Consider the following 25,442-nt stretch of genomic DNA (forward strand, 5'->3'; position numbering starts at 1 on the left):
TGATCCCCAAATGACCATCCCTGTCATGTCCCTCTCTTAAACCCAAGTGTTTCTTACCTTGAGAGGCCTTTCCATTGCAGCAGTATCTTTCGATTGCTTCCTTTATATTGTGGTTACACTTGAGAAGTTCATATAATGCCTGGGGTGGATATTCAATAAAAAGTATTAAAAGTTCATACTTAACAGCATTTTAAAAAACAGGTATAAGGGTCTTGATAAATATTGGAGTCTTGATAAACACTGAAATCCTCTCTAATTTCAGGGCATTTGAAGGTATATCTGCCCAAGCATTTAGTCTATGTAACTATCGTGCAGATTGACTCTGGTACCATGTGAAATCATGTTCATCCTCACGCTACCTCTCAGAAATCACCTGCCTGTATCATTCTGACTTTTTTTTAAAACAAACAAACAAACAAACAAAAACACTAGGTCTAAGATTGAGTTTCCCCTATTTTAAATGCTTTTTTTTTCTAGTTTGGAAAAATTAGTTATAGTCTGTCCCTTGATGTCATTTCCTCCCTGTCTCTTTTAGTTTTAATATAAGGGAACAGCAGCAGGCCTGGAATAACAGGCATGGCACTTCAGACTAGGATTATAACGGTCTCAGTTATTTCCATCTACTATGAAAGGTGCCACTTTTTAAAATTAGAATATATTCCTATTAAATCTGCTTGGAATTATGAACATAATAAACAGGAATAACAGAATTCAGTTGAAAGTTAAATAATCCACCTTCCCAAGTAAGTTTTAAGGAAGTGAAGATGGTTCAATATTAGGAAAACTTTTAATATATCAATAGCCTACATTTTAAAAAGTCATCTCTAAGCTAATTACCCTGATCTGATCACTACACATTATGTGTATCAAGATATCACTGTGTACCTAAACATGTGTAATTAAATGTTAATTTAAAAAAAATCAAATCAACAGCTGCTTAAAAAGCATCTGATAAATATTCATTTCTAATTCTAAAAAGACAAAAACTACAATACTTATAAATAGATGGATATTATCTTGCTATAATAAAGACAGTAGAACCAAGGACCAGTATTATTCTTAATGTAAAAACCTTAGATGTATTACTTCCACCAAAAGCAGGCACCAAATCACTGTTATTACCAAGTATCTCAGAGTTACAGCTAATGCATTAAGATATAAAGCAGGAATAATAATGGTAAGGAAGGAACAAAAGTGTAATTTAATCATGAACCAAAAACCAAAAAACCACTCCATAAATGTATGCAATTATGATGTGTCAAACAGAAATGATATCACCCATAAATTTTTTAAAAGGCAAACTAGAAAACCTGAGAAACAACTGAGTCAGGTAGTTTCAACAGTTTAAGTTACATTTTAAAAAAAATTGGTATTTCTCAACATCAACAATATACAATTATAAATATTATAGAGGGCCAGGCGTGGTGGCTCACGCCTGTAATTCCAACACTTTGGGAGGCCGAGGCAGGCAGATTACGAGGTCAAGAGTCTGAGACCAGCCTGGCTACAAAAATTAGCTGGGCACAGTGGTGCATGCCTGTAATCCCAGTTATCAGGAGGGTGAGGCAGGAGAACTGCTTGAACCCGGGAGGCAGAGGTTGCAGTGAGTTGAGATCGCGCCACTGCATTCCAGCCTGGGTGACAGAGCAAGACTCCATCTCGGAAAAATAAATAAATAAATAAAATAGAGATCCCCTTTCCAATAGCATTGAATACACACACACATAAAAGATATTGAGGAATTAGTGAGATGCATGTGATATTCAAAAAAGCAAAACCATTTGAATTTCTAATGTTATAAAGGTTTTAATTCTTCTAAAATTAATATAGACTTCAAATATCAATACAAAAACCCAATGAGATTTCTTTCTGACAGCTAGTATGACTTCCCTATGTTACTTCAAAATTCAAGTTTGTGTCTGCCCACCTCTGAATACTCATTAGTCAAGGTTGGGGATTCTTAGTGATAAAGGCATATGAAAGAAGCAGAATGATGTCAGAGGGGCAAAACTTAGAGGCATTTGAAAAACTTAATAGGCAATGTTCCCATCCCCCATCCCACATGCACTCAGGACAGTATTCTGAATCTACAGGTACACAAGTGCTTAACAAATGCTCCTAAGTCAAATTTATACAGTCGTAATAGACATTACTTTTTAATCACTTCCTAAATAAAGTTGAGAACAATTCAAAGAATACACTTATAAAATCTAAAAGTCCAACCATAGAGAATGTTTAAATAAATGAATTGTAAGTATAGAATAGTACACAGTAAGTTGAAATTTAGGTGAAATTTTTTTTTTTTAAAAGTATAGGATAGACTATACAGACATCAAGAATGAAGTATTAAATAATTCTCAATGGCAAAGGAGAATAAGATTAATTAATTAAAAGGATATAAAATGGCATCTCAAGTAAGACATATGTAAAGGTATTTTTAAAAAGACCTGAAGAAAAGATATGAAACTACAGTGAAGTTATCTCTAGAACTCAAGGTTATGGTTTTTTAAACCAGTCTTTTGCAAATTATAAAACTCTATCAGAAAAGATACCTACTTCACATGTTAAAAATAACTGTATCAAATATAAGAAATCAAGAAGATACTGTAAACTGGCTGCTGTTTCCACAGAAGTTGAAGTATACCTGTTCATTGTCCCTTGTGTGTGTTCCTGCAGAAATCCTATCCATTATTTTTTCATTGCCAGTCCTTAATGAAGTCTCAACAAGGTATTCCTTAACTTTGCTCTCCAAAACCACATCAGGACACCAAAGTAACTGGTCTTCGTTTTCATATACTGATAAAGAAAATCCCATTAACACATTAAAAATCATGAACACACTCAAAGACGTACACAATTCTTTGTCTTCCTTGATAGGCTATCCAGTGGGACAAGTAAAGAACTTTGAAGACACCAGTAATCTGATTATCCGTTAAGTAGGGCCTTTCACACACAAGCAAAAATTTAACTTTATTATAGGCCAAGGATTCCAGTGGCCAAAGCAAGTAGCTTTTTTGGTGGCTGGATATACTGACCAATCTGAAGGCTCTCCATGCCTAGTAAAGTCTAATATAAAACCCCATAGTGGTTATTTTATACTCTTCTAATGAAGGGGCAAACAAAACCTGTGTAAATTCTCTAACAACCTCATTGGAATTTTCTCTTGAAATCCCTAAATTGCTCTATGAAATCTCTAGGGGTTAAAAATTGCAAATAAATAAAACCCAAAATATCTGGTAATAAGGAAATAGCTAAAAAAGGTATACTTTTTCTCCCAATAAGATAACTTTTATTTAAAGGAGAAAGTAGATTAACCAAACCTCCCTAGGGAGGTTTTTGGGAAGAGGAAGAAACAGTAAGAAAAGTAAACTTTCTACAATCTCTTAAACAGACTGATACATTAATGAACAAAATGTCATTAAAACAAGTTTGTTTTATTAATGCACTCTGCCACTTTACTCAAAGCTTCTACTTTACACAATAAAGTAATATGAACTGCCCAAGTATTTAGTCCAGTGCTTCAAGTGCAATCCATTCTTCAAGTGCATAGTACTGACTATAGCTAATAAAAATAATGTACTGAGAACACACTGCATGCCAGGGACCATGATAAGTGCATTATAATCCCAACTGTAGGAAGCAGGCATTGTCAGTCCCAGGTAGCAGGAAAGTTAAAAATAAAGTGTGCCTGTGAAGCAGTAACACTTGTCTTTTGAGAGAAGTTCCTAGAACTTACTTTATCTCTGGTCACAAGTGAAATAGGTAAAACAATTTGGGTTTATTCCCTCAAAAGATGAAGTACACCTTCCCTCCAATCTGCAGCACTGACAAAATTTCACCTCTACTATGTGTGACTTAAGGACCTACAGTTGCTGAGCATGTACTTGGCTCAAAGGGCCAAGTGTGGCATTTGGGTGGTGGGGTGAGAAGGCTGGCACATCTGAAGATTATTAGTTATGTTTTGTTTCCCCTGGGACAACTGTCTTTTAACACTTTGAAAGCAGTTTAGGAAAACAGTGTTCCTAGTGGCTGCCATGCCTAACAATCCCAGGGTAACCAGTCCTTCCCTCCTTTAAATGGAGGATGACCTGGCATGGAGGAAAGGAAAAAGAAGGACTCAGGAAGTATTGTGTTGGGTGCTGCTTTTGCCCTTTTGACTTCACAGGGATAAATCAACTTAGGAAAAAAGTCAAACACCCATGGAAATATTCCTAATGTACTTGGTTCCGGAGTTCAACTAAGAAGGTGTAACTGTATTTTTATATCCTACCACCTTATCCCCTCCGTATTTTGAAAACCAACTACCATTGGAATGCACCAAAAACGTAAGGAAAAATTGATTACACATAATTAGGAGTATACAAGCAAAAGCAGCAGATCCTTACATTTCACTTCCTGCTCTTCCAGGGCTGGGGAAGGAGAATTTCTTCCAGTCTCTTTTTCCCTCAAGAGTTTTCTTTCCAGAAGATTATATCCTTAACATTCTCATTATCTCAGGTGATGAGATCCTACCCACTTCTACTGAAGCAGGATGAAGGCCAAGGTACAGCACTGTGGGAGGCTCTCCACTATTCCAACAGGCACTGAGCGTACTGGCTAACAAGCACTATGTGTGCCTTGGGCGGGGCTGGGGGTTGGGGGAAACTGAGTCTAGTGATTAACTTTGATACATTTTTCCTAAGTCAGGCCTAAATATCCTAACTCTGCATGTTTCCCAAATCTATCTATATATTGCCAAGGCTGATATGAAACCAGGTATTTAAATAAACATATCAAGTGGTAACCTGATCTACCAAACATTATCAAAATCAAAAGCTTTCCTTACCTTTCTCATTACCAGCGTACTCTCCAAGATAAGGGGGTATCTCTGCCTGATATTGTAAACCAATCATTATTTCCTACAGGAAAATTGAGAGGTAAAAATAACTTACTATAAAAATAGATACTGAAAAAAAGCCCCAACTCATTAATCAGTTTCTACAGGTCAAAACAACAAAATTATCATAAATCATTTCAGAAATATTTTTAAAAGCCCATTTAGTCCACTATGTTAACTCAACTTACCTTCCTCAAATCTTCAGGTGAATTACCACTGTCTGTTTCAACATCTTCAACCTCTGATTCCTTATCACCATCACATGTAGTATTTGCTTAAAAGACAAAAATTTAAAAGGTTTTTACTGCCTATTTTTGCAGAACCTGGAAGAATGCCTGTTGTATTTTTTAAAATGTTGTTAAATAAGTGAGATCAGCATAAGTATACTAAACCACCGGCATGATTTTCACAATCGACATTGGTCAAAATGAGACACTGAAAATCCTAATAAAGGGTATAGTATCCTGGGCGGTGCAGTGGCTCTCATGGCTATAATCCTAGCACTTTGGGAGGCTGAGGTGGGTAGATCACTTGAGGTCAGGAGTTTAAGACCAGCCTGGCCAACAGGCTCTACTAAAAATACAAAAAAATTAGCCAGGCATGGTGGCAGGCGCCTGTCATCCCAGCTACTCGGGAGGCTGAGGCAGGAGAATTGCCTGAACCTGGGAGGCAGGGGTGGCAGTGAGCCAAGATCACGCCATTGTACTCCAGCCTGGGCGACAGAGTGAGACTCCATCTCAAAAAAAAAAGTGTATAGTATCCTGATAATTATTATGGTATACTATTAAATAGTTTGGGAGGTAAAAGGAAACCACTGTGGCCACCTTAAAAAGAAAGTAAAACACTGGAGTTCTGATTATACTAATCCAGAAGGAGATACACACACAGAGTTGCATATTAGGTCCACTGAAACTGTTTTTGTACACACACGAATGCATGGATATTTGAACTTATTAACCAAACAGTTCGTCTACCATAAAAATAGCAAAAAAAAAAAAAAAAAAAAGAGACTGCAGATTGCATCTAAGAAATTATTTTAGTCCAAAACATTTTATTTATTTATTTTTAGAAACAGGGTCTCACTCTGTCACCCAGGCTAGAGAGCAGTAGCCTGATCATGGCTCACTGTGACCTCAAAGTCCTGAGCTTGAGTGATCCTCCTACCTCAGCCTCCCAAATAGCTGGGACTACATGTGCATGCCACTATACCCAGCTAAGTTTTATATTTTAAATTTTTTTTGTAGAGACAGGGTCTTGCTATGTTACCCAGGGTGGTCTAGAAATCCTGGCCTAAAGTGATCCTCTCGCCTCAGCCTCCCAAAGTGTTGGGATCACACACCCAACCCCAAAACCTTTTAAGTATTACTGATAAACATTAAGAGGTAACACCAAGAACTAATAGGAAAAAGATTTATCATTAAAAGTGAAAATACCTTTTGAGCACTGGTAAGTATTCAAAACCAGGAGAGCAGGAGCCTTTTAATAGAAATTCAAAAAAGTCTAAAAAATTTTGTGGTGAAACTAGGAATGATTACCATAGCAACAGATGACTCTTGAGAAGGAAAATGGCCTTGTAAAAATAAAGTCAATATTTCCATTTTTATCTTATTATTATTATTTTTGAGACAGAGTCTCTCTCTGTGGCCCAGGCTGGAGTGCAGTAGCATGATCTCCAGCTGGCGGCAACCTTCACCCTCAAGGTTCAAGTGATTCTCATGCCTCAGCCTCCCAAGTAGCTGGGATTACAAGTGCATGCCCCCATGCCTGGCTAATTTTTTGTATTTTTAGTAAAGAATAGGTTCCACCATGTTGGCTAAGCTGGTCTCAAACTCCTGGCCTCAAGTGATCCGCCTGCCTCGGCCTCCCAAAGTGCTGGGATTACAGGCGTGAGACACTGCACCTGGCCAAATATTTCAATTTTTAAATGACATATTAGTTCACCTCTATCCCAAAAGAAAGGTTATAATCTTGTTTAAATTACAGATGTATTTTATCTCAACCACATAAAATATTTAGAATATTCTGACATAAATTACTGAACACAATAAAATGTACTAAAGCTACAGTATCAATGTTACTATTAATCAGTAATCCACTGGGTTTCTTACATCGTAAAGGCCTAGGGAAGAAATCAGAAGTTTCATGGGAAGTCACAGATGGCGTCAGATCATCCGCAGAAGACTGAGTTTCCTCGTCATCACCTGACAACAAGTCTTTCGCTATTTCCTCCTGGAAGAATAAGAAGGCAGTGCTAGAGTTAGAAATGATTACATCTCATTAATTAAGAAAACTATCTTTTTATAACATATAATTAAGAAGCAGTTGGAACCTTATGAAAGAAATATGAAATTCTCCTATTATGTACTTCACGTACAAAAATATTTAGTATTTGATATTATGTAATATTCAATACTATACTATTAAATGATAATTAGTGCAACTATATACTTGTAACAAACAATTGCCTAATTTGTGGGTATACAGAGAGCTTATCTAAAGCTGTAGGCTAATTTTTAGTGAATTTACAACAAAAATAGTCTGACTTTTAAGTGCTTAACAATTATATTCATTTTCTGTCAATAATAAAATAAAACTGAAAAAATGCCTCCAACCTCCACTCTTCCATAATTTAAAAACCCAACTAATGAACAGCTCTGACTACTGACATAATTTTAAAAGAAACACGTTTGAATTAATTTTTATGTAAGTATACAGTCATCCTTGTGCCTAGCACATAGTAGCCACTCAATAAATACTTGTTGAATGACTATGGTCATTAAAGTCTGTGGTACATTAATATCACATTGACTTAAAAGTGGGAACAATGTAACTCACAGGAAGAGGTTCCAAGATGTGGATTCCTCTCCCTGCCTGAGATCTGAAAGGCAAGGAAAGGTTCCCAGGGATCTGTTAGCAGAGGCCATGGCTGTGTGAATTTTCCTCAGTAGGGACTAGGCCTCCCCACAACCAGCCTATGTTAGAGATGGATCACCGTGGTCTTGGCTGCTGCGGCCGCTGTCACTCCCAGAGCCAAGAAAACAGAACTTCTCTCCAACCACTCCACGCCTAAGCCAGCTTGGTTTGAAGGCTTCTGGGGGATTTATTAATCAAGGCTTTTATGTGTTTATAGGATCAAAAGAAGTTAAGCCAAGATCTAAGTTTAGATACAATGTGTCTACACAGGAAAGATGAAAACATTACAGGAGAATATTCAGGCATGCAAAGTACCATGAAGCTGCTATTAATACTACTCTTAACATAGTGTGATCAAAGCCAAACAATGTTTATATCAGCCACCGAAATAAGCACAATGGGTCAACAAGAAGTTTACATTTAAGAATTATTAAATAATACTTTAAATGGAAAAAAAAACTCTAATAAAAGCAGTCAATGGTAACAGATCCTGAATTTTTCTTTCAAATACTCACACTTACTTTGTCTAGTGTCATGTCTGGTAGTTCGTCTGCCAGTTCACTTGGGGAACTATTTGCACTGGAATTTGCAACTGCTGGAATCGTAGGTTCATAGCCATAGAATGCCAGTAAGTCTTCTAGAGGCATGGTTCCTTCCTGTTCAAGCCAGGGCATAAACACAGACTTAGCAGATGTCACAATACTGAACTGCAGGTAAACTCTACTGTCCCCTTAGGTTCATAAAGCACATTATCACTACAGCAGAACAAATCAAAGGCAAGCTTCAGTTTTTCTTTTTCTGCTGTTGTCAGAAAACAGGACCAAACACCTAGACCTATAATTAATGTATAAAAAAAAGCCTAACAATTAACACCTTAGTTTTTATTTTCCAGAAGCATTTTACTATTTTAAAAATTCCTCAAATATTTGCTTTAGTGCTTTTTAGCTTTCAAGTTAACATAAAGATTTGCCCTGAAAACATTTCCAATTAATCAATCAATAACTTGTAATTCACAGCTTCTTTCCATGCATTTAACAGCTGACCGCTTGCTTTATTCTTCATGTTAATTAGAAGACACCTGGTAGAAAAACTTTTGCTGAATGTTTACTAACATCAGCAATATTTATGTTCAAAGCACAATTATCCTTTTATATTCTTACTACATCCCATATTTTTATACCAGTTTTTTTAAAACAACTGTCTGAGGAAGATTATACTATTATCACCATTTTACAGGTGAGAAAACTGAGGCTTAATTCCGGGTTTGAATCCCAGTTCCCCAGTTATCTTACTGGCTTCTTTAATAAAATTACATGCCCCGGCTACAGTGCTGCCTATGTTATGAATACCTATGCCATGCCTCAGAGTGACACCAAGTCACTGTTTCCCTCTCAGGAATCCATGTGAAAATAAGTGTTACGATATACTACATAACATTCAGTGCATGCAGACTGCATATACAGCCAGGCTGCATATACAACTGTGTTAGGAATGATATGCTACACCATATAGCCTAGGTGTATAGTAGGCTACATTAACTACTTTTGTCTAAGCATACTCTATGATGTTCACACAGCAATGAAACTGCCTAATGACGCCTTTCTCAGAATGTATTCCCTCGTTCAGCGACACATGACTATGTTTTAACTACTAAAGTGTAAAGAACTATTTATTATTCAAGGCCGGTCACAGTGGCTCACACTGTAGTCCTAGCACTTTGGAAGGCCAAGGCAGGCAGATCACTTGAGGTCAGGAGTTCGAGACCAGCCTGGCCAACATGGTGAAACCCCATCTCTAGTAAAAATACAAAAAAGAAAAAAAAGGAACTATTTATCATTCAAATAAATAACTTCAAAACAATATACTCATGAACTAGTTAATCTGTTAAATATTTTTAAGATTTCTGTATCCATCAATTAAAAGATTTTTAAAATTTGCTTATGGTTTAGTTTTCCCTTTAAAATAAAATAATCCATAAAGCAAACAGCATGAAAACGCTAAAGCAGAGTATGCAAAACATGCCCACAGTTGATCACAAAGTGACCTGAGAAGAGCCAGTGACGATTCCTTACAGGGCCAGCTGGCTGCCCACAGGGCCCACAGGGGATGCACCTTTGCAGGTATGGAACTTACATAATTCATTGTGTATAACTAAAACAGATTCATGCTAAATGAACTTACACAATCAGGTATATGATAGAACACTAATTTATAAATTTGCAGTAGTAGACATACACCTTTCTAATGACCATAAATGATCATGAAAATCTTTTTTAGCTTGGGATTTAAATCGACCAAAACTCCTTTGGGAGCATGGAGTCAGCATAAATTGAGTTGGATTGTCAGAACAGGGTGAAGTTCACTTACACCACAGGGAAACTTCCATGAATTATTTTTCTTCCAAACCAAAGAATCCCTTGAAGGTAACAAGACTCAGATTTAGAGTCTCTCTACAGTCCTATCTTGCTCCTTGCAGAGTCCACGTAGCCCATTCCCTTTGGCTCATATTGGTTCTAATTTAAGAGGTGCCTGGGTCGCAGCCTTTGCCAAGCACCTGTCAGTAGCATTTCTCCAGAACCTCACAGTTTCAGTCTTTCTTCCTGAAATGGGGAGTGGCAATTTTCAGCTCTTATGCACTGATGGTCCACCTTCCCATCATTTACTCAGTTCTAAGTACTTGGCTGAGGGCTACTAGCTACTGGCTACTGGACATAAAAATTAAATTTACTGAAGAATCCCTGCTCACAAGGAATTCAGTCTTAGTGGGGGAAACTGATGAGTTAGCCATTATAACACAATGTGATGACTTCAATATTCAATTGTGAGTATAGAGAAGGGCAGATCTACATCCCAAGAATACTCGTATGGAGTATGGAGGTATGCACAGAGGGTGAAGACTGAGCTAAGTCTTGAAAGATGACAAGGCTTCTGACAATACACAAATATAGGGCTGCCAAGTTTGATGAGTGTAACAAACAGAGCACTGAGATACAGAGTAACACTCGGGGCCCGCTTTCAGAGGGTAGCAGGGAGAGACAGTCAGCAATCTTCAGCAGAGGCCTGAAGTCTGAGAAGGCCAGTCCCGTGAAGAGTATTCCAGGCAAAAAAAATGACACATGTGAGGCCTGAAGGGCTGAAGGTGGTTTCCTACTAAGCCAAGTGGCCAAAGTTTGGTGAGTAGAATGAAGAATGGTTCAAGAGAATGGAAAGAGAGGCAGGGACAGATCACAAAGGGCCTCAGGGCCAAGGAAAGGAACCTGGACTTCATTCCCAGGGCAACGAGGAGCCATCGGAGACTCATAAAAAGGGAGTACCATGGCATTATTTCTTCTTAAAATACTGAACACCTGCATGAAGAAAAGTTGAGAAGGGTGGAGAGATACAGGAGAAGCAGGGAAACCACTTAAAAAGCCTCGTGCTAGGTGAGGGTAGTGATACACAAGAGGAGAGAAGTGAAGAGAAGAGACATATTCTGAGGTAGAACCAAATGGGTCACTGGACGTGGGAGGGAAAGGGAAGGAGGACTCCCCAGTTTTCTATTTGATCAATTGCCTAGATGGTGGTAACTTCTGCCAAGATAGAGAATACTAAAGGAATAAAAGGTTTTTGAAGGAAACAAAACAAAACAAAACAAAAACAAGAGTTCTGCAAAGGACACGGTTAAGTTTAAGAGGACTATGAAACACCAAGTAGAAAAGTCAGGTTGGCCAGGAGCCTGGAGCTCAGAGAACCAGGCTGGGCTAAAGATATAAATCTGGCATTCATTAGCATCTAGATGATATTTAAAACCACAGAAGTTGATGAGCTCACCCACGGAGAGGGTAGAGAGAAAAGAGGAGGGGATCTATGCTTATCAGAAGAACTTTCAAATATGTTACACTATGGGCAATGGGTATGTCTGAAAATTCTTAAACATGATTCGTATTTTGGAAATAATGTTCTAAGGGAAGTAGAATGAGAGCCTGAACTAAGAAGGGGGATTATTTGAGTGAAATTTAGGGAAAGATCCATTTCTTGAGTTACTTGATAGAAAGAATGAAAGCAACATAGGAGTTCAAATGGATTGCCAGATTTCTGGCCTGGGAAGTTAGGTAACTATAGCACCACTGAGACAGAAACACAAGATAAATTTAAGGATGGGACAGTAATGATCAGTTTAAGGTGAAAGCTAAAGCAGTGGTTTGAGTGAGATCACCCAGAAAAGGCACACAGAGTGAGAAGACAATAGCCAAAACCCCAGAGAATGTTAATGAAAATGTGGGCAAAGAAAGAAAAGATCATAAAATAAGGAGGGAGAAGTCAGACAATAGAACCAGGAAAAAGTAGGATTCCATAAATTAAGGCAGAAACAAGTATGGATAATCAGGAATGGTCACTTGGGTCAAATTCCAAAAAGAAATTAAGCAAGAAAAAGACAAGAAATCTTAGTATCTGGCAATCAGGAATTATTGGTGACCTGGGCCAGGCGCAGTGGCTGCTGCCTGTAATCCCAGCACTTTGGGAGGCCAAGGTAGGATAGCTTGAGCCCAGGAGTTGGAGACCAGCCTGGGCATAGAAAGACCCCTTCTCCATAAAAAACTTTTTTTTTTTTAATTAGCCAGGGTGGTGGGTGCACCTGTAATCCCTAGGCTTTGGAAGGCTGAGGTGGGAAAATTGCTTAAGCCCAGGGGGTCAAGGTTGCAGTGAGCTATGATCATATCACTGCACTCTAGCCTGGGTGACAGAGTGAGACCATCTCTACATAAGTAATTATTGGTGGCCTTATGGCACGGTGGAAGAAGCCAAGCTAAGGACTGAACGGGAGGGGAAGAAAGTACATATGTGACTTGAGATTTGGCTACAAAAGGGGAGTGACTGAGGGCAACACAAGATCAAAAGAGAATTTCTTCCAAATGTGGGATCTACATGAGTAGGATTTTATGTGGAAATTTTAAAAAAAGGGTAAAAGAATAAATTGAGGGCAGGAGGGATAGAATCTAGAGGTTAGCCTGGGATATCACAGATACTTCACAGGACAGGAGGGAAAAGAATAATATGAAAGTTTGTATATGTGAGGGAGACAGGAGGTTCCCAGCACTCACTCAAGAAAACCCCCACTTTTCTATAAAGACACAGGCATGACCATCTGTTGAGGGAGAAGGTGACCATCTTCATAGAAACCTCATTAATAAGTTCAAGTGATGACAGTGGTGGCCAGAGGGTTGATGCTAAAACACAAATCATTTGTACCAAAACTTTTAAAGCAAAACTGGAAAAGGTGACTCTAGTCTCTGAAGCACTTCACAAATGAGCTTTCTATGAGAGCCTATTAATAAAGCACTTAAGTCCTTTAAAACATAAAAACAATTTTTTCAAAATTGAATTAGTAAGTCTCAAAGTCTGTAAGGATCTGTGGTAGCTAAATCAGCTTAGAAGTGTGAACCAACACCTTATCCCAGGTATAAGGATTTTTCTCTTCCTTGTCTTGGGTATTTTGTTGAACCTATTTACATTTTAAGGAACACAGTAGAATGTAGTCACACTTATAAATGAACTGTTCTCTAAGTCAAAGGATTTATATCAGGAAGAGTACCATATTTAGGGCAGAAGACCCACTAATTGCTAACCATTATACTGGACAAATCACCTAATCCCTCTCACCTCCATTTCCTCACATACCATCATTTCCTTGATCCTATGATGCGCTCCCTCACGTATCAGAATCAGGATGTAGCCTGATACTAAAGTGCAAACTTCATATACAAGTGTTCCTCCCCCTACCCCTACACTGTTTAGAAATTAACAGTAGGCTGGGCGCGGTGGCTCACGCCTGTAATCCCAGCACTTTGGGAGGCCAAGGTGGGCAGATCACAAGGTCAGCAGATCGAGACCATCCTGGCTAACATGGTGAAACCCTGTCTCTACTAAAAACAAAACAAAAAAAATTAGCTAGCTGTGGTGGTGGGCACCTATAGTCCCAGCTACTTGCGAGACTGAGGCAGGAGAATGGCGTGAACCCAGGAGGCGGAGCTTGCAGTGAGCCAAGATGGCGCCACTGCACTCCAGTCTGGGCAACAGAGCAAGACTCCGTCTCAAAAAAAGAAAAAAAAAAGAAGAAAAGAAATCAACACTACGTCCTACAATCAACAAGGTCTCTGAGCCTAGAAAAATAATGCCAACGTTCATCTGACACAACTGATGGCATTGCTGGATGGACCAAATGAGACTGTCTGAGATGCATTTCATGTTAATAACTAACGCCTGTCTGATACCTTAAGGCACAGGCTGCTAAACAATACACATATAATTTGCTTAAATGTCTTGTGATCTTTTTTTTCCCAGACAGGGTCTCAGTCTGTCACATACTCTGGAATACAGTGGCACAATCATAGCTCACTGCAACCTTGAACTCCTGGGATGATCAAGTGATCCTCCCACCTCAGCCTCCCAAGAAGCTGGGGCTACAGGTATGCACCACCATGCCCAGCTAATTTTTAAATTTTTTGGTAGAAATGGGGTCTCACTATGTGGCCCAGGCTGGTCTCAAGACTCCTGGGCTCAAGCGATCGTTCCACTTTAGCCTCCCAAAGTGCTGAGATTACATGTGTGAGCCACCGCCCCCAGCCTAAATGCTTTTTCTTTTTTTCTTTTAACAAAAAAGAAAAAACCTATACTAAAGTCTAAGTGGTAGAAAAAATGATTTTTTACTTTCTCATTTGTGCTTTTCTGAATTTTTGAATTTTTCTCACAGTGAACACCAAGGGGATAATTATATATTAATAAAAGCAGAAATAAGTACTATTTAAAAAGTTCTACCAGCCAGGTGCGGTGGCTCACGCTATAATCCCAGTACTTTGGGAGGCCAAGGCGGGTGGATTGCCTGAGGTCAGGAGTTCAAGACCAGCCTGGTCAACATGGCAAAACCCCATCTCTACCAAAAATACAAAAAGTAGCCAGGTGTGATGGTGGATGCCTGTAATCCCAACTACTCGGGAGGCCGAGGCAGGAGAATCACTTGAACCCAGGTGGCACAGGCTGTAGTGAGCCAAGACTATGCCACTGCGCTCCAGCCTGCGCAATGGAGCAAGTCGGCTTCTCAAAAAAAAAAAAAAAGTTCTACCTATAAATCTAGGACTATTGAAAGCTCTCAGAAGGCAGTAATATGAATACATTAAAATATATAAAGATATTACATAAATCCTATTTTAGTATGTTTAATAACTAAAATCTAGCCACATATTCTATACTCAAAGAGCTACTAAAAGAAAATTACTTTTGTACTTACCTTATTTTCCATAACACATGATGTAATAAAAATTTGTGAACACTAAAATATGGGTCATATTACAGTCAACACACAACTGAGTTTATTTACTATGAACATAAAAACTTATAATTCTTGCAAATGAACATTAACATCAATCCCCTAAGACTATTAATACGCACCAATACCTAAATCACTATTCCACTAATCTTTCCACTAATAAAAGATTAATACACTATTTCAAGTTATATGGAAATAATTAAAACATAATTTCAAATTCCTTCTAAAAACTTGATCCTTACTCTTTATATTTGTGTCTCTACTGTTTTTTTAATTCATTTTCATGTTTCTTTAAACATCAATAAAAATAATAGAGACCACATGTATACAGTTGCACTTTACTACAGATAAAAACCACAGATCAGAGCAAGTGGGAGGGCAGTTAAGTCACTCTTCTGTTTCCCTGTGTATTAACATGAAGAAGGAAATAAAATAATACTCCACTCCTGCCTCACAAAGCTACTAAGCGGAGGAGATGATATATATATAAGAATGTGCTTGCCCTTTTTAAGAAAAAGAGGTGTAGGATAACTCAGAGGATAAGTATCATTTCTGAAATCTTTTGTTATTCTGGCTGATTAGAAATTTTCAAATATGGTTAAGTAAGCATAAATCCTACACGTTTTCAAGGTAACCCCTATAGGGACCTCTCTATATACAGTCCTGGTATAAATGCATGTTAAAAATACAGTTCATTTGAATTTATATTGACTTGGGGCTTAAAAAATTATAAATTACACTCACTCTTGCCAATCTTTTAAAAGATGACTTTTAAAGGAGCAGGGGATGGGATATTACCAATTTATATTTGAAAATACAGTAAACCTTTTTCAATTTTCTTAAAATATTCCACTAGATTATGAGTTATTTGAAGGAAAAGACTTCTCTCTGTATCTACTATAGTACTTAGCCAAATTCAAGTTTGACCCTTAGCAGAACAGTATGATATAATGGGAAGAGGGCTAGACTAGGATTCAGAACTAATCTTAGGGCCTATAGTTTTCCGTATCTCAATTTTCTCATCTGTAAAATGCCTATGTGTACCTACTTCACTGTGCTGATATAAGCTTAAAAATTAGGTTAAGAGATACAAAATAATTTTGAAAAATTAAATGAAAACACTTATTAGGCTATCCCCCAAAATAAAAGTGGAAACAAAAAAAAGGATTATGATCCTATTTTTATTTCGGGTAGATTATTTTAAAAATTACAACAGAATTTCAAACTCTTTATAAATGTGTATATTAAAGTAAATCTTATACCTTTTCTAAGTCTTCAATTTCAGAACTGAAGTTTTTACCCTCATCCATCATTTCCTCTTCTTCAAGAGTTCTTTCATCATCATAGTCATGGACCAACATCTCAGCAGTGGGGTCAAAATCATGATCTTCAGAAGACAAAGACCCAACTGGAATAAAACAAACTGAATCACTTTACACATTTACAAGGCTATTAACAAAATAAAATAAAAATTTGTGTTCTTCTGCCAGTTCCTTTTAATGTTTACATGAGGGTTTTACTAAATGAATTTACTATATACTTTATAGGTCATAAATTAAGACCCTATGATTCTGAAAATATGTCTAAACCAGCAAAATAACAAGGCAAAGTTATTCACAAACACTTTTATAAGGGGTCTAGTCCACAAGAAAACATCTTATAACAACAAAGTGATTTAAGCAGCAAGGTCTTAAAGAAACATTCTAATAGAAAAAGGAGTCAAACTTGCTTATCAGTTCATTTAATACAGCTGTCTAAACGCAAAGCAAAATGTCAGAAGAATTAAATTTCCATGAACGGAAGATTTCACAAGAATCTACTATACACTAAGACTCACACTTCAGGATTATATAAATTTTACTCAAATTCTAACCCTCAAATAAACACAAAAACACAACAAAAATCTGTTTTATAAAACAAATACAAGTTTCTGTGAAGCAGCTATATAGCCATTCAGCTTTTAAAAGCATTGTATCACTTTATATGTCTCTAACAGTACTTCAAGTTCCCTAGCATTAATCAGACAAGCATTAAACTGTAAGACTTTGCTTTACTTTGGATGATTAACAAAGTTCTTAGGATTATGTGTAGGGAATACAGAAAATCGCATCTGAAGGTTTTGGAAGATGTATCCATTGCAAGTTGTTTTGGATAATTCATACTTGTTTATAAAACTGTAATATCTTTTAATAGCAAATATGAAATCTACAGGAAACTCCAAAAACCAAGAGAAGAAATGACTAAAATCCACAATCCCAAAGAAATGAAATCAAATTTATAAGAAAACAGGACTTTCTCCACTTGTTTTACTCTAGTATCCAATTCAATTAGGCCAGTAACCCTCAGAGAAAGGAAGGAAAGTATCAGAAACTGAGGTTGGGGGAAGGAAGAAGTGGATGGAAGCATACTCAACATAAAAAGTTTAATCTGTTCTCAGTCAAGCTACTGAATATTTTAAAATTTCAAACATTTCAGGACAGTGTGAGATCACTACCAAAACACGGAACTAGACCAAAGATTGTTCACTACGGAAAAACCACACACATAATTCATTATTTTTGATTCTGGGTTCAGAGAACTCTAATTAGTTTTAAAAATACAATTTCTACAGGACTTAATTTTTTGGCAGGTTTACATTATGTTATCTTCCTTAACGTTGAAAAATATCTGCTCATTTAAAAACCTGTTGATTTACATGTGGTTTAATTTAAAAATAAATACGGGCCAGGGGCGGTGGCTCATGCATGTAATCCCAGCACTTTGGGAGGCCAAGGTGGGGCGATCACCTGAGGTTAGGAGTTCCAGACCAGCCTGGCCAACACAGCAAAACCCTGACTCTACTAAAAATACAAAAAAATTAGCTCGGCATGGTGGTGGGCACCTGTAATACCAGCTACTTGGGAGGTTGAGGCAGGAGAATCGCTTGAACCTGGGAGGTCGAGGCTGTAGTGAGCCAAGATCACACCATTGCACTCCAGCCTGAGCAACAGAGCAAGACTCCATCTCAAAAAACAAAAAACAAACAAAAAGACATACGAATATTAATTAGCTCACATCCACCATCACAAATTTTCTTTTTTTGAGGAATTCCTGGCAAGTTCCATGGTATGCCAAAGAGGCAGAAATGAAATAGATGCTGACTTTTCCACCTCTTTGGTAGCAGAGCTCCTCTGGGCTCTTCTGTTACTCCTCTATCACTTGGCACAACAGGCTTCCCCTTTAACATGGAAGGTATTCAATAAGGGCCAAAAATCGAAGGACCTGAGGGTCTACTCCCAGCTTTGTCCTTGGCTTTTTGGGACCTGAAGCAAGTCATTTAAACTTTCTAGGTCTAGCTCCTGTCTTCCATTTGCAAAATACATGGGGATGACTGAAAGGACCTCAAAAATCCCTTTCAACTCTAAAATTCTCTTTTTAAAAAACTGGTTAATTGGCTGGGCGTGGTGGCTCAAGCCTGTAATCCCAGCACTTTGGGAGGCCGAGACGGGCGGATTACGCGGTCAGGAGATCGAGACTATCCTGGCTAACACGGTGAAACCCCGTCTCTACTAAAAAATACAAAAAAAAAACTAGCCAGGCGAGGTGGTGGGCGCCTGAAGCCCCAGCTACTCGGGAGGCTGAGGCAGGAGAATGGCGTGAACCTGGGAGGCGGAGCTTGCAGTGAGCTGAGATCCGGCCACTGCACTCCAGACTGGGCCACAGAGCGAGACTCCGTCTCAAAAAAAAAAAAAACTGGTTAATTAATCTCAGTACTTTGGGAGGCTGAGGCGGGCGGATCACTTGAGGTCAGGAGTTCAAGATCAGCCTGGCCAGCATGATGAAACCCCATCTCTACTAAAAATACAGAAAAATTAGCCGGGTGTGGTGGCACATCCCTGTAGTACCAGCTACCTGGGAGGCTGAGGCAGTAGAATGGCTTGAACCTAGAAGGCGGAGGTTACAGTGAGATTGCGCCAATGCACTCCAGCCTGGCTGATGTCTCAAAAAAAAAAAAAAAACAAACAAACAACAACAACAACAAAACAGGCTAGTTGATTAAAAACAGGTTACACTGTCTTTTGGCTTTTTACTTAGATTGAAACTTCTTAAAAGAAGTCAGTGATGCCAAACGGAAAAATTCCATTAATCCAGCTGCTTGACATCGTGTATATATTTTCCTAAAATCAGTTATAACAAAAAAGTTCATCTCAAAATTAACAAAAATTTTTAGAATAAATTTTAAAGATGTAGCCTCAATGACAGTCAAGTGAGGCTCTGAAGGTCGAGTAGATACAAAAAGTAATACTGTAAGGAAACAGACTGTTCACTCTACGGAAACAAGTTGTAATGGAAGATTTAGGAGCTCATCTGTGCTCCACCACTACCTAAAGTTATTTAAAAGTCTCCTCAAGTGCAAAATAATGGAGTTGGACCAGTCCAGAGGTGCTTTTGCTGTAGACTATGAGAGGGAAGAGAGCGAAGAGGTAAACAGAAAGGGGATGAGAAACTGAAACAAAGATATCCTTACATGATTAGCATGAGGAAAGGTCCTTATTATGGACCTGCTTCAGGAATTCTACAAACCCCAGATTGTGTGTAATTGTGCATATGCGCAGAGTTCTGGGACGCATCCCTTGCTTTCACTAGATCCTCACAGGGGTTTCTGACCTCAAGAAAGTTAAGAAACACCGTACTAGATGACCTAAGATTGTCTCAGCTCAGAAGTCGAAATCATCATTTTTCTGTGACGAACTTGGAAGTTCTTTTTTTATTTTAAGGTAGCTTTACCTCTCAACTTCCAATTTTAACACAATTCATAGACATTTAATTATGAAAAAGAAACAAAGTAAGAGGAGATGAGGAGTTACGGTTAGTAAAGTAGTCCCAGAGTTCTGACAAATTAAGTCTCTCGAAGAAACCGAAATTAAAATCTAAATTGCTAAAGTTGGTGTCAAGTTAATTTGGGATTAACTGTTTCAGGCTCGGAGAAAAAATAAGATATGTAATAATTAAAGCCATATTACTTAAAAGAACGCTTGTCGTAGCAGCTTTGTAACAGTTACCTTTCCAACATGCAAGAGAAAACAACAAAGAACAGTGTAACTGTTCCTTCCCCAAACTTAACTACTAAATGCACATTGAAACTCTTTAAATCAATGAACAAAAACCTGCAAGATACATTTCTGTGGGGAATCATTTAGCAACAGATCTTTGAGCCCACATTACCCACTAGGAACCACTGAAGAGATAAGAAAATAGGACAAACCTGGGCTCGAACTTCCAAAAGAAGCCTAGGAGAGAGAGAAGAAAACGTGAGATTAGATCCCGCAGCCGGGGAAAGAGGCAGCGCCGGCAACAGGGCGCAGAGGAGGCGGAGTCGAGCGCTCCACCGCAGCTGCCAAAAGTGCAAGACGTAGCTTCGCTCCAATCTTTCCCGGCCCCTTTCGGGCCCCCTCTTGGCTGCCTCGCCTTCCTCCCCGAGTCCCCAGTGTACAAACTCACAGACCCGGGACTAAGCCCGGAGTCTGAGAGGCAACTCCAAGTCGCTTCTTGGAGCTTAGCAAGTTAAAAAGCGGAGAAGCAAAACCCAGAGCAGTCGGCTCGCACCATCAGTCCCCCATCCCTGGCATCTCCGGAGTCCCCCAAATCCCGCCCGGCTCTCCGAAGCCCCAAACAACTCGAAACGTAACACCCTTTTCTGGAAGGAACTCGCGTTCTGAGCACCCAGTCTGCCCCTGGGGCCCGGGAGCCCCAACTCCGAGGCCGATCTCTTCCCCTGGAGCATAGGCCAGCTCGAATCGGACACTCGCCCCCAAACCAAAGCGCGAGCCCCCCATCCTCTCTCCCGAGTCCAGAGATGCAGCTCCTCTCAGTTTCAGGGATGCTGGCTCCTTCCAGAGTGTTCAGTCCCTCCCTGGACCGCCAGCGCGCCTCCAGCCCCGGGGAGCTCCAGCCTAGGGACTCCTGCCACAACGCCCCCTCCCCCCAGCTCACCAGTCCCGGGGGACATGGCCGGGGCAGCTTCGCTTGCCCAGCCTTCTTTCCTCCAGCCCAGAGTAAACTGGGGCTATCAAGCATCTCTCCTGGAGAGGGCGTTGAGGGTCTCGGTCTGCCCTTTAACCCCAGGGGCGCCCGCACCTCCCGGGCTACGGGGCGGGGAGTCCCGCTCTTCAGCGAAGCCCGGTGGCCGCGCATCCCGCTCTTCTCCGCGCCCCCAGCAAAGTAAAGCGTGCGGCTCCTTCGCGCCGCAGCCCGGGCCCGGTGGGCCGGGGGCACAGCGCACGACTCCCGCAGGGCAGTGGCGCAGCCCGCTCCCCTCTTTGCGATCCGGCCGCGGAGGGGGGGCTCGGCCGGTTTACACCCACCCGGGCCCAGGGAAGAGGCGCGGAGGCGCCGGCGGCCCGCGTCAGCGGCCGGGGGCACGGCACTGCCCCGTCCCTGGGGCAGGGCTCGCTGCCGCCGGCCGCCACCTCCGTCCGGCTCCGTCGCCCGGCCCGACCGGGGCCGGAGCCGCCGCGGCCTAGTCCCGGAGGGAGACCGCTCCCGCGCCCGCTCCCGCCCCCCGGCCGGCCCCGCCGCGGCCAGTCGCCGCCCCGCGACCCCCGCGTTGCCACGCCGCCCTTCATGGGGCCGCGGAAAGAGCCCCGGATCCCCCAGGCTGGCTCGGGGGCCGCGGGGAGCCGCCGGGCGCCCGTTCCAGCCCGGCTGCTCCTGCCCGGTTTCCCTGCTCACCTCCGCCATATTGGTACCTTTAGGGCGAACGAGCAGCGCCGAGCCCAGTCCCCGGATGGGGCGCCTGAGCCAATCGCAGCCGCCGCCGCCGCCGCCGCCGCCGCGGTCCGCCCGGCACCCGCCCGGCGGCGGAGGCGGCACGGCCCCTTATAGGGCAGGGCGGCCCGCGACGCCCCCGGCCAGCTCGCACGCCCACACCGCCTGGCGCCCCTCGCCACCCCCGCGCCCGCCGCAGACGGCCAGACGCGCACCCGCTCTTACGGTCCTTCTCCCGGCTGGAGTAAAGTTCCTGCGGAATTGGAGGCAAGTGGGGGACGGACGGACGCACGGGCGCGGGACAGACCCACGTCCAGCCAGTGGAGGCCCAAGAGCCGGCGGGCGCTTTTGGGGACCGACCCACAGACACCGCGGCGCGGGAGGGCGTGCGGGCAGGAAATTTGGACTGGCAGGAGATGTGCAGGGGAACTCGACAGACTCAACTTCCCTAAGAGGAGGAGGTGATCGATGAAATAGACGTGGGAGGAAGCTCTGGGAAATGGGAGAAGAGGCTGGTGGATGGCAGAGTCAGTCCAGAATGAGAGGACAACAGTCAGGCACTTTGCCATTTCCACGAAGAGACCTGCAGGAATGGGAGATGGAGACCGGTGTACACTGGCTCACGGAGTGGACAATGGAAGTAGACATTTGCCAAACAGGTTATTGACAGCACAGAAGAAAAGACAAAAGATCGACAGGGCAGAGAAATGATGCTGAACATACTTGTACAGTTCAAGAAGATGCCCAAAAAATATAAACTGTCCTGTTACGAAAAAAAATTAGACCAGTTCTAGGAATTGTTCATCACCAGTGTGTCTTAGGGGATGACCCAGAGATACTTGATACATCTGTTGAAGGACGGGAACAGCATATCAAAGGCCCTGAACTGAGTCTCAAAAATTCTACCCCCGACTTCCCTCACCTCTCCAAAAAGGCCAAACATTTGGGTAGGATCATAAAAGGAAACTAGTCCCCTGTGCAAGTGGATGGGTGAAAGACGGAGCATAAGGCTTAACAGGAATGCCTGCTCCTACATGTGCCTTATGACCATTTGCTCTTCATTGGGGGAGATTACTCTCTGGAAGGGCCACATCCACGCTGAAAGCCTTTGAGCCAAGTACACAAAAATATACGCTAACGGCTGATTGGAGAGTTAGGTCCTGCAAGAAGTTAAAGTAAGGTATGGAGTTGCCCTAGCAATTTCAGAGGACACATTGTCCTGAAGTGGGAGGCCAGTTTTATCTGTGGAAAAGAAAGTCGGCTGTAAGGTACAGGATAAGTGAGATGCAAACTCAATCAGGAATTATAGCAGGACCCTACAGGAATTTGGAGAGAGTGATCTCAGACACCAGAGCTCTTCTCCCAGCTTTTTTCTAAAACATACATAATATTAAATGATAAAGACAAGTTTTTTTAGAAGCTAAAACTTTTCATACTTTATACTTTTAATCCAAACATGAAAGGGCTTGATTTTAACCTGGGGTCCCTCCAATTCCCTTATTGCTGGAGCGCCTACTGTGGATGAGGCTGGAGACTGGAGGTAGGGAGAGGGTTATTTTCAAATTTTTTGCCAAGGCATCTCAAAATCAAGCTTATACCACGGGTAAAAGTTATTTATTTATGGAAATTTTAGGGAAAATCACTCCAACTATTTCTAAACATCATAAAGACATGAAAAATTACACTTTCCCTGCTGTGAAAGATATCTTTCGACCTTTTGTCCAGTCAAATAACTCAAAAACAGCTGAACTTTGAAACCAGACCTTGGCACACATTGTATGTATTCTCCTCAATGAGGCGTTCAGAGTTTTCAAAGTAAAAAAAAAAAAAAAAAAAAAAAAGGCTTGAAATTAAGTACAAGTGAATAACTTTAGAAATGAGGCCGTGAGCACACCCTGTGGACAGAGCCATGAAACAGTGCTCTGAGCAGCTGGACCACAGTCTGAGCCACGTCAAGAAAGTGTCTCCAACAACCTGCCTCATACATTACATTGGGAAAAACATTTTCTTCCCAGCAAACTTGGCTAATCCAAACTATAAATGTAGTCTTAGATTATATGTTTTGCCGTAATTGAAATATACACAGATTTATTCACTGCCATAAATCTAGTAGTGTTTCTGTAGACTCTCTTTATATTCAATTGTAAAGATTTTGTATAGGCATTTGTAATTTCGATGCTTATGTGCTCCCTATTGTAGTACATAGTGTAGGGAGTCTGAGTCCATGGTATTAAATAAGGATTCAGACAAAGATAAATGAAGCTAAATTAATTAGCAGTTAAAGGAAGCAGAACTACTTTCCCCCACCTGATCACTAGAGAAAGTTTACCACCCAGTCTTACATAACACATTCTTTTATGATAAAGTGTGTAAAGTCTACTGTATGTAGATGGAGCTCTCATTTTTTCTGATTGACAAGACTTTCAGGAGTCAGTACAGATTAAAAATCCTTTTGTCCCAAGGAGTTGAAATTAAAATACTATTGCTTTTTACTTTTATTATCCTGTCACTATGCAACAGAGGGCATTATATAGAAAGTACTAGATGCTGGGCACTGTGGGACCACCATAAAAATGTCCTTGTCCTCCAAAAGCTTACAAGCTAAGTAATTTCTACAGGTGGTAAATGGATACATGAGCAAGGAAAACTAAAAACCATAGTAACCTCCTAAGGAGAACCAAAATGTCATAGATCCTCCCACCATCTTTAGAAAGGAAATAAGAAAGGTTTATTTATAAACATGTAATTTGAGAGGCTTCCAGTACATTCATACAATAAAATAAACAAGTATAAATATAAAAAATGAGGACCAACGAAACTAACTAGACTAGGAGGTTACCACCACAGAAAAAATAAGAATAAGGATATGCAAGTTATGAGGTGTGACACAATACAATAGTTAAGTCATAAATGTAGAGCTTTCTGGCAGCCAAAGCGAAAAAGGTGAATGTAATCAGTTGCTTGCTTCTCATTGGAGAAGCATACAAATGTAGAAAAAATATACAAATTCTTTGATGAAAACAAACTTTTTTCAGAACACTTTAAAAGAAATGTCTTGTCTGCACTGCATAGATACAGTAATGCAGAGGGAAACAGCCTCCACCAGGTCCCCAAATGCACTAGCAGCTTTTACAACATTGTTTCTTTTGGTAACTGTGTGTGAAAGTTGAGGGCACAATAAGAATGCATGACTTACTGAAAGCAGTTAATGTGGCCACAGTAATGCAACATAGATATTTAGGCTTCTGCAGATTCCATCTAACCCACTGGAAAATAATAAACTATCCAAAGTTAATGTCTCAAACTCAAATGCCCATAGTAGTCAGGAAGGCATAATGAATGAGTGAAGCAGGCTAGTGTAGACAAATGCTGAAGTAATAGCAAATTTGGAGACATGTGTCTTACTTAAACAGGGAAGCCACTATGTACTATGTGAGCCAGTTTCAGCTGATTGGCCCAATGTTTCCAGTTTCAATTTTCCAAGAACAGCTGGGAAACTGAATTTTTATGTGAAATCTCCTGGTTGTAAAATTTTGTCAACTGATTTTCAAAAAATTTAAACACAGTGTAGATTGAATAGATCATATTAAGTAAATCATGGTT

The 25,442-nt window shown here is 40.5% G+C and overlaps 1 protein-coding gene and 1 long non-coding RNA gene across 4 annotated transcripts in view; one reads left to right on the plus strand and one right to left on the minus strand.

Annotated features, from left to right (window-relative positions):
• Nucleotides 1-21,834, minus strand: part of MIER3 (MIER family member 3) — a 32,805-nt gene extending 10,971 nt beyond the window's left edge. For 2 of the 3 annotated variants that reach the window (XM_025389023.1, XM_025389024.1), the window contains exons 1-9: nucleotides 21,804-21,834; nucleotides 20,338-20,362; nucleotides 16,355-16,500; nucleotides 8,311-8,445; nucleotides 6,985-7,105; nucleotides 5,065-5,150; nucleotides 4,826-4,898; nucleotides 2,645-2,796; nucleotides 58-139 (exon numbers count right to left, since the gene is read on the minus strand). In XM_025389023.1, the coding sequence (XP_025244808.1) occupies nucleotides 58-139; nucleotides 2,645-2,796; nucleotides 4,826-4,898; nucleotides 5,065-5,150; nucleotides 6,985-7,105; nucleotides 8,311-8,445; nucleotides 16,355-16,500; nucleotides 20,338-20,362; nucleotides 21,804-21,812 (829 nt within the window). In that variant the 5' untranslated portion in view covers nucleotides 21,813-21,834. Of the gene's footprint in view, nucleotides 1-57; nucleotides 140-2,644; nucleotides 2,797-4,825; nucleotides 4,899-5,064; nucleotides 5,151-6,984; nucleotides 7,106-8,310; nucleotides 8,446-16,354; nucleotides 16,516-20,337; nucleotides 20,363-21,803 lie in introns of all 3 variants that reach the window. The other variant, XM_025389022.1, reaches the window with a different exon arrangement.
• LOC112626727 lies at nucleotides 10,564-16,581 on the plus strand. Its single transcript, XR_003119952.1, has 2 exons — nucleotides 10,564-10,962; nucleotides 16,421-16,581. It is a non-coding gene; the product is annotated as an uncharacterized LOC112626727 (long non-coding RNA).
• Nucleotides 21,835-25,442: the final 3,608 nt, after the last annotated feature.

Source organism: Theropithecus gelada, chromosome 6 (assembly GCF_003255815.1).
Source record: "Theropithecus gelada isolate Dixy chromosome 6, Tgel_1.0, whole genome shotgun sequence".
NCBI lineage: Eukaryota > Metazoa > Chordata > Mammalia > Primates > Cercopithecidae > Theropithecus > Theropithecus gelada.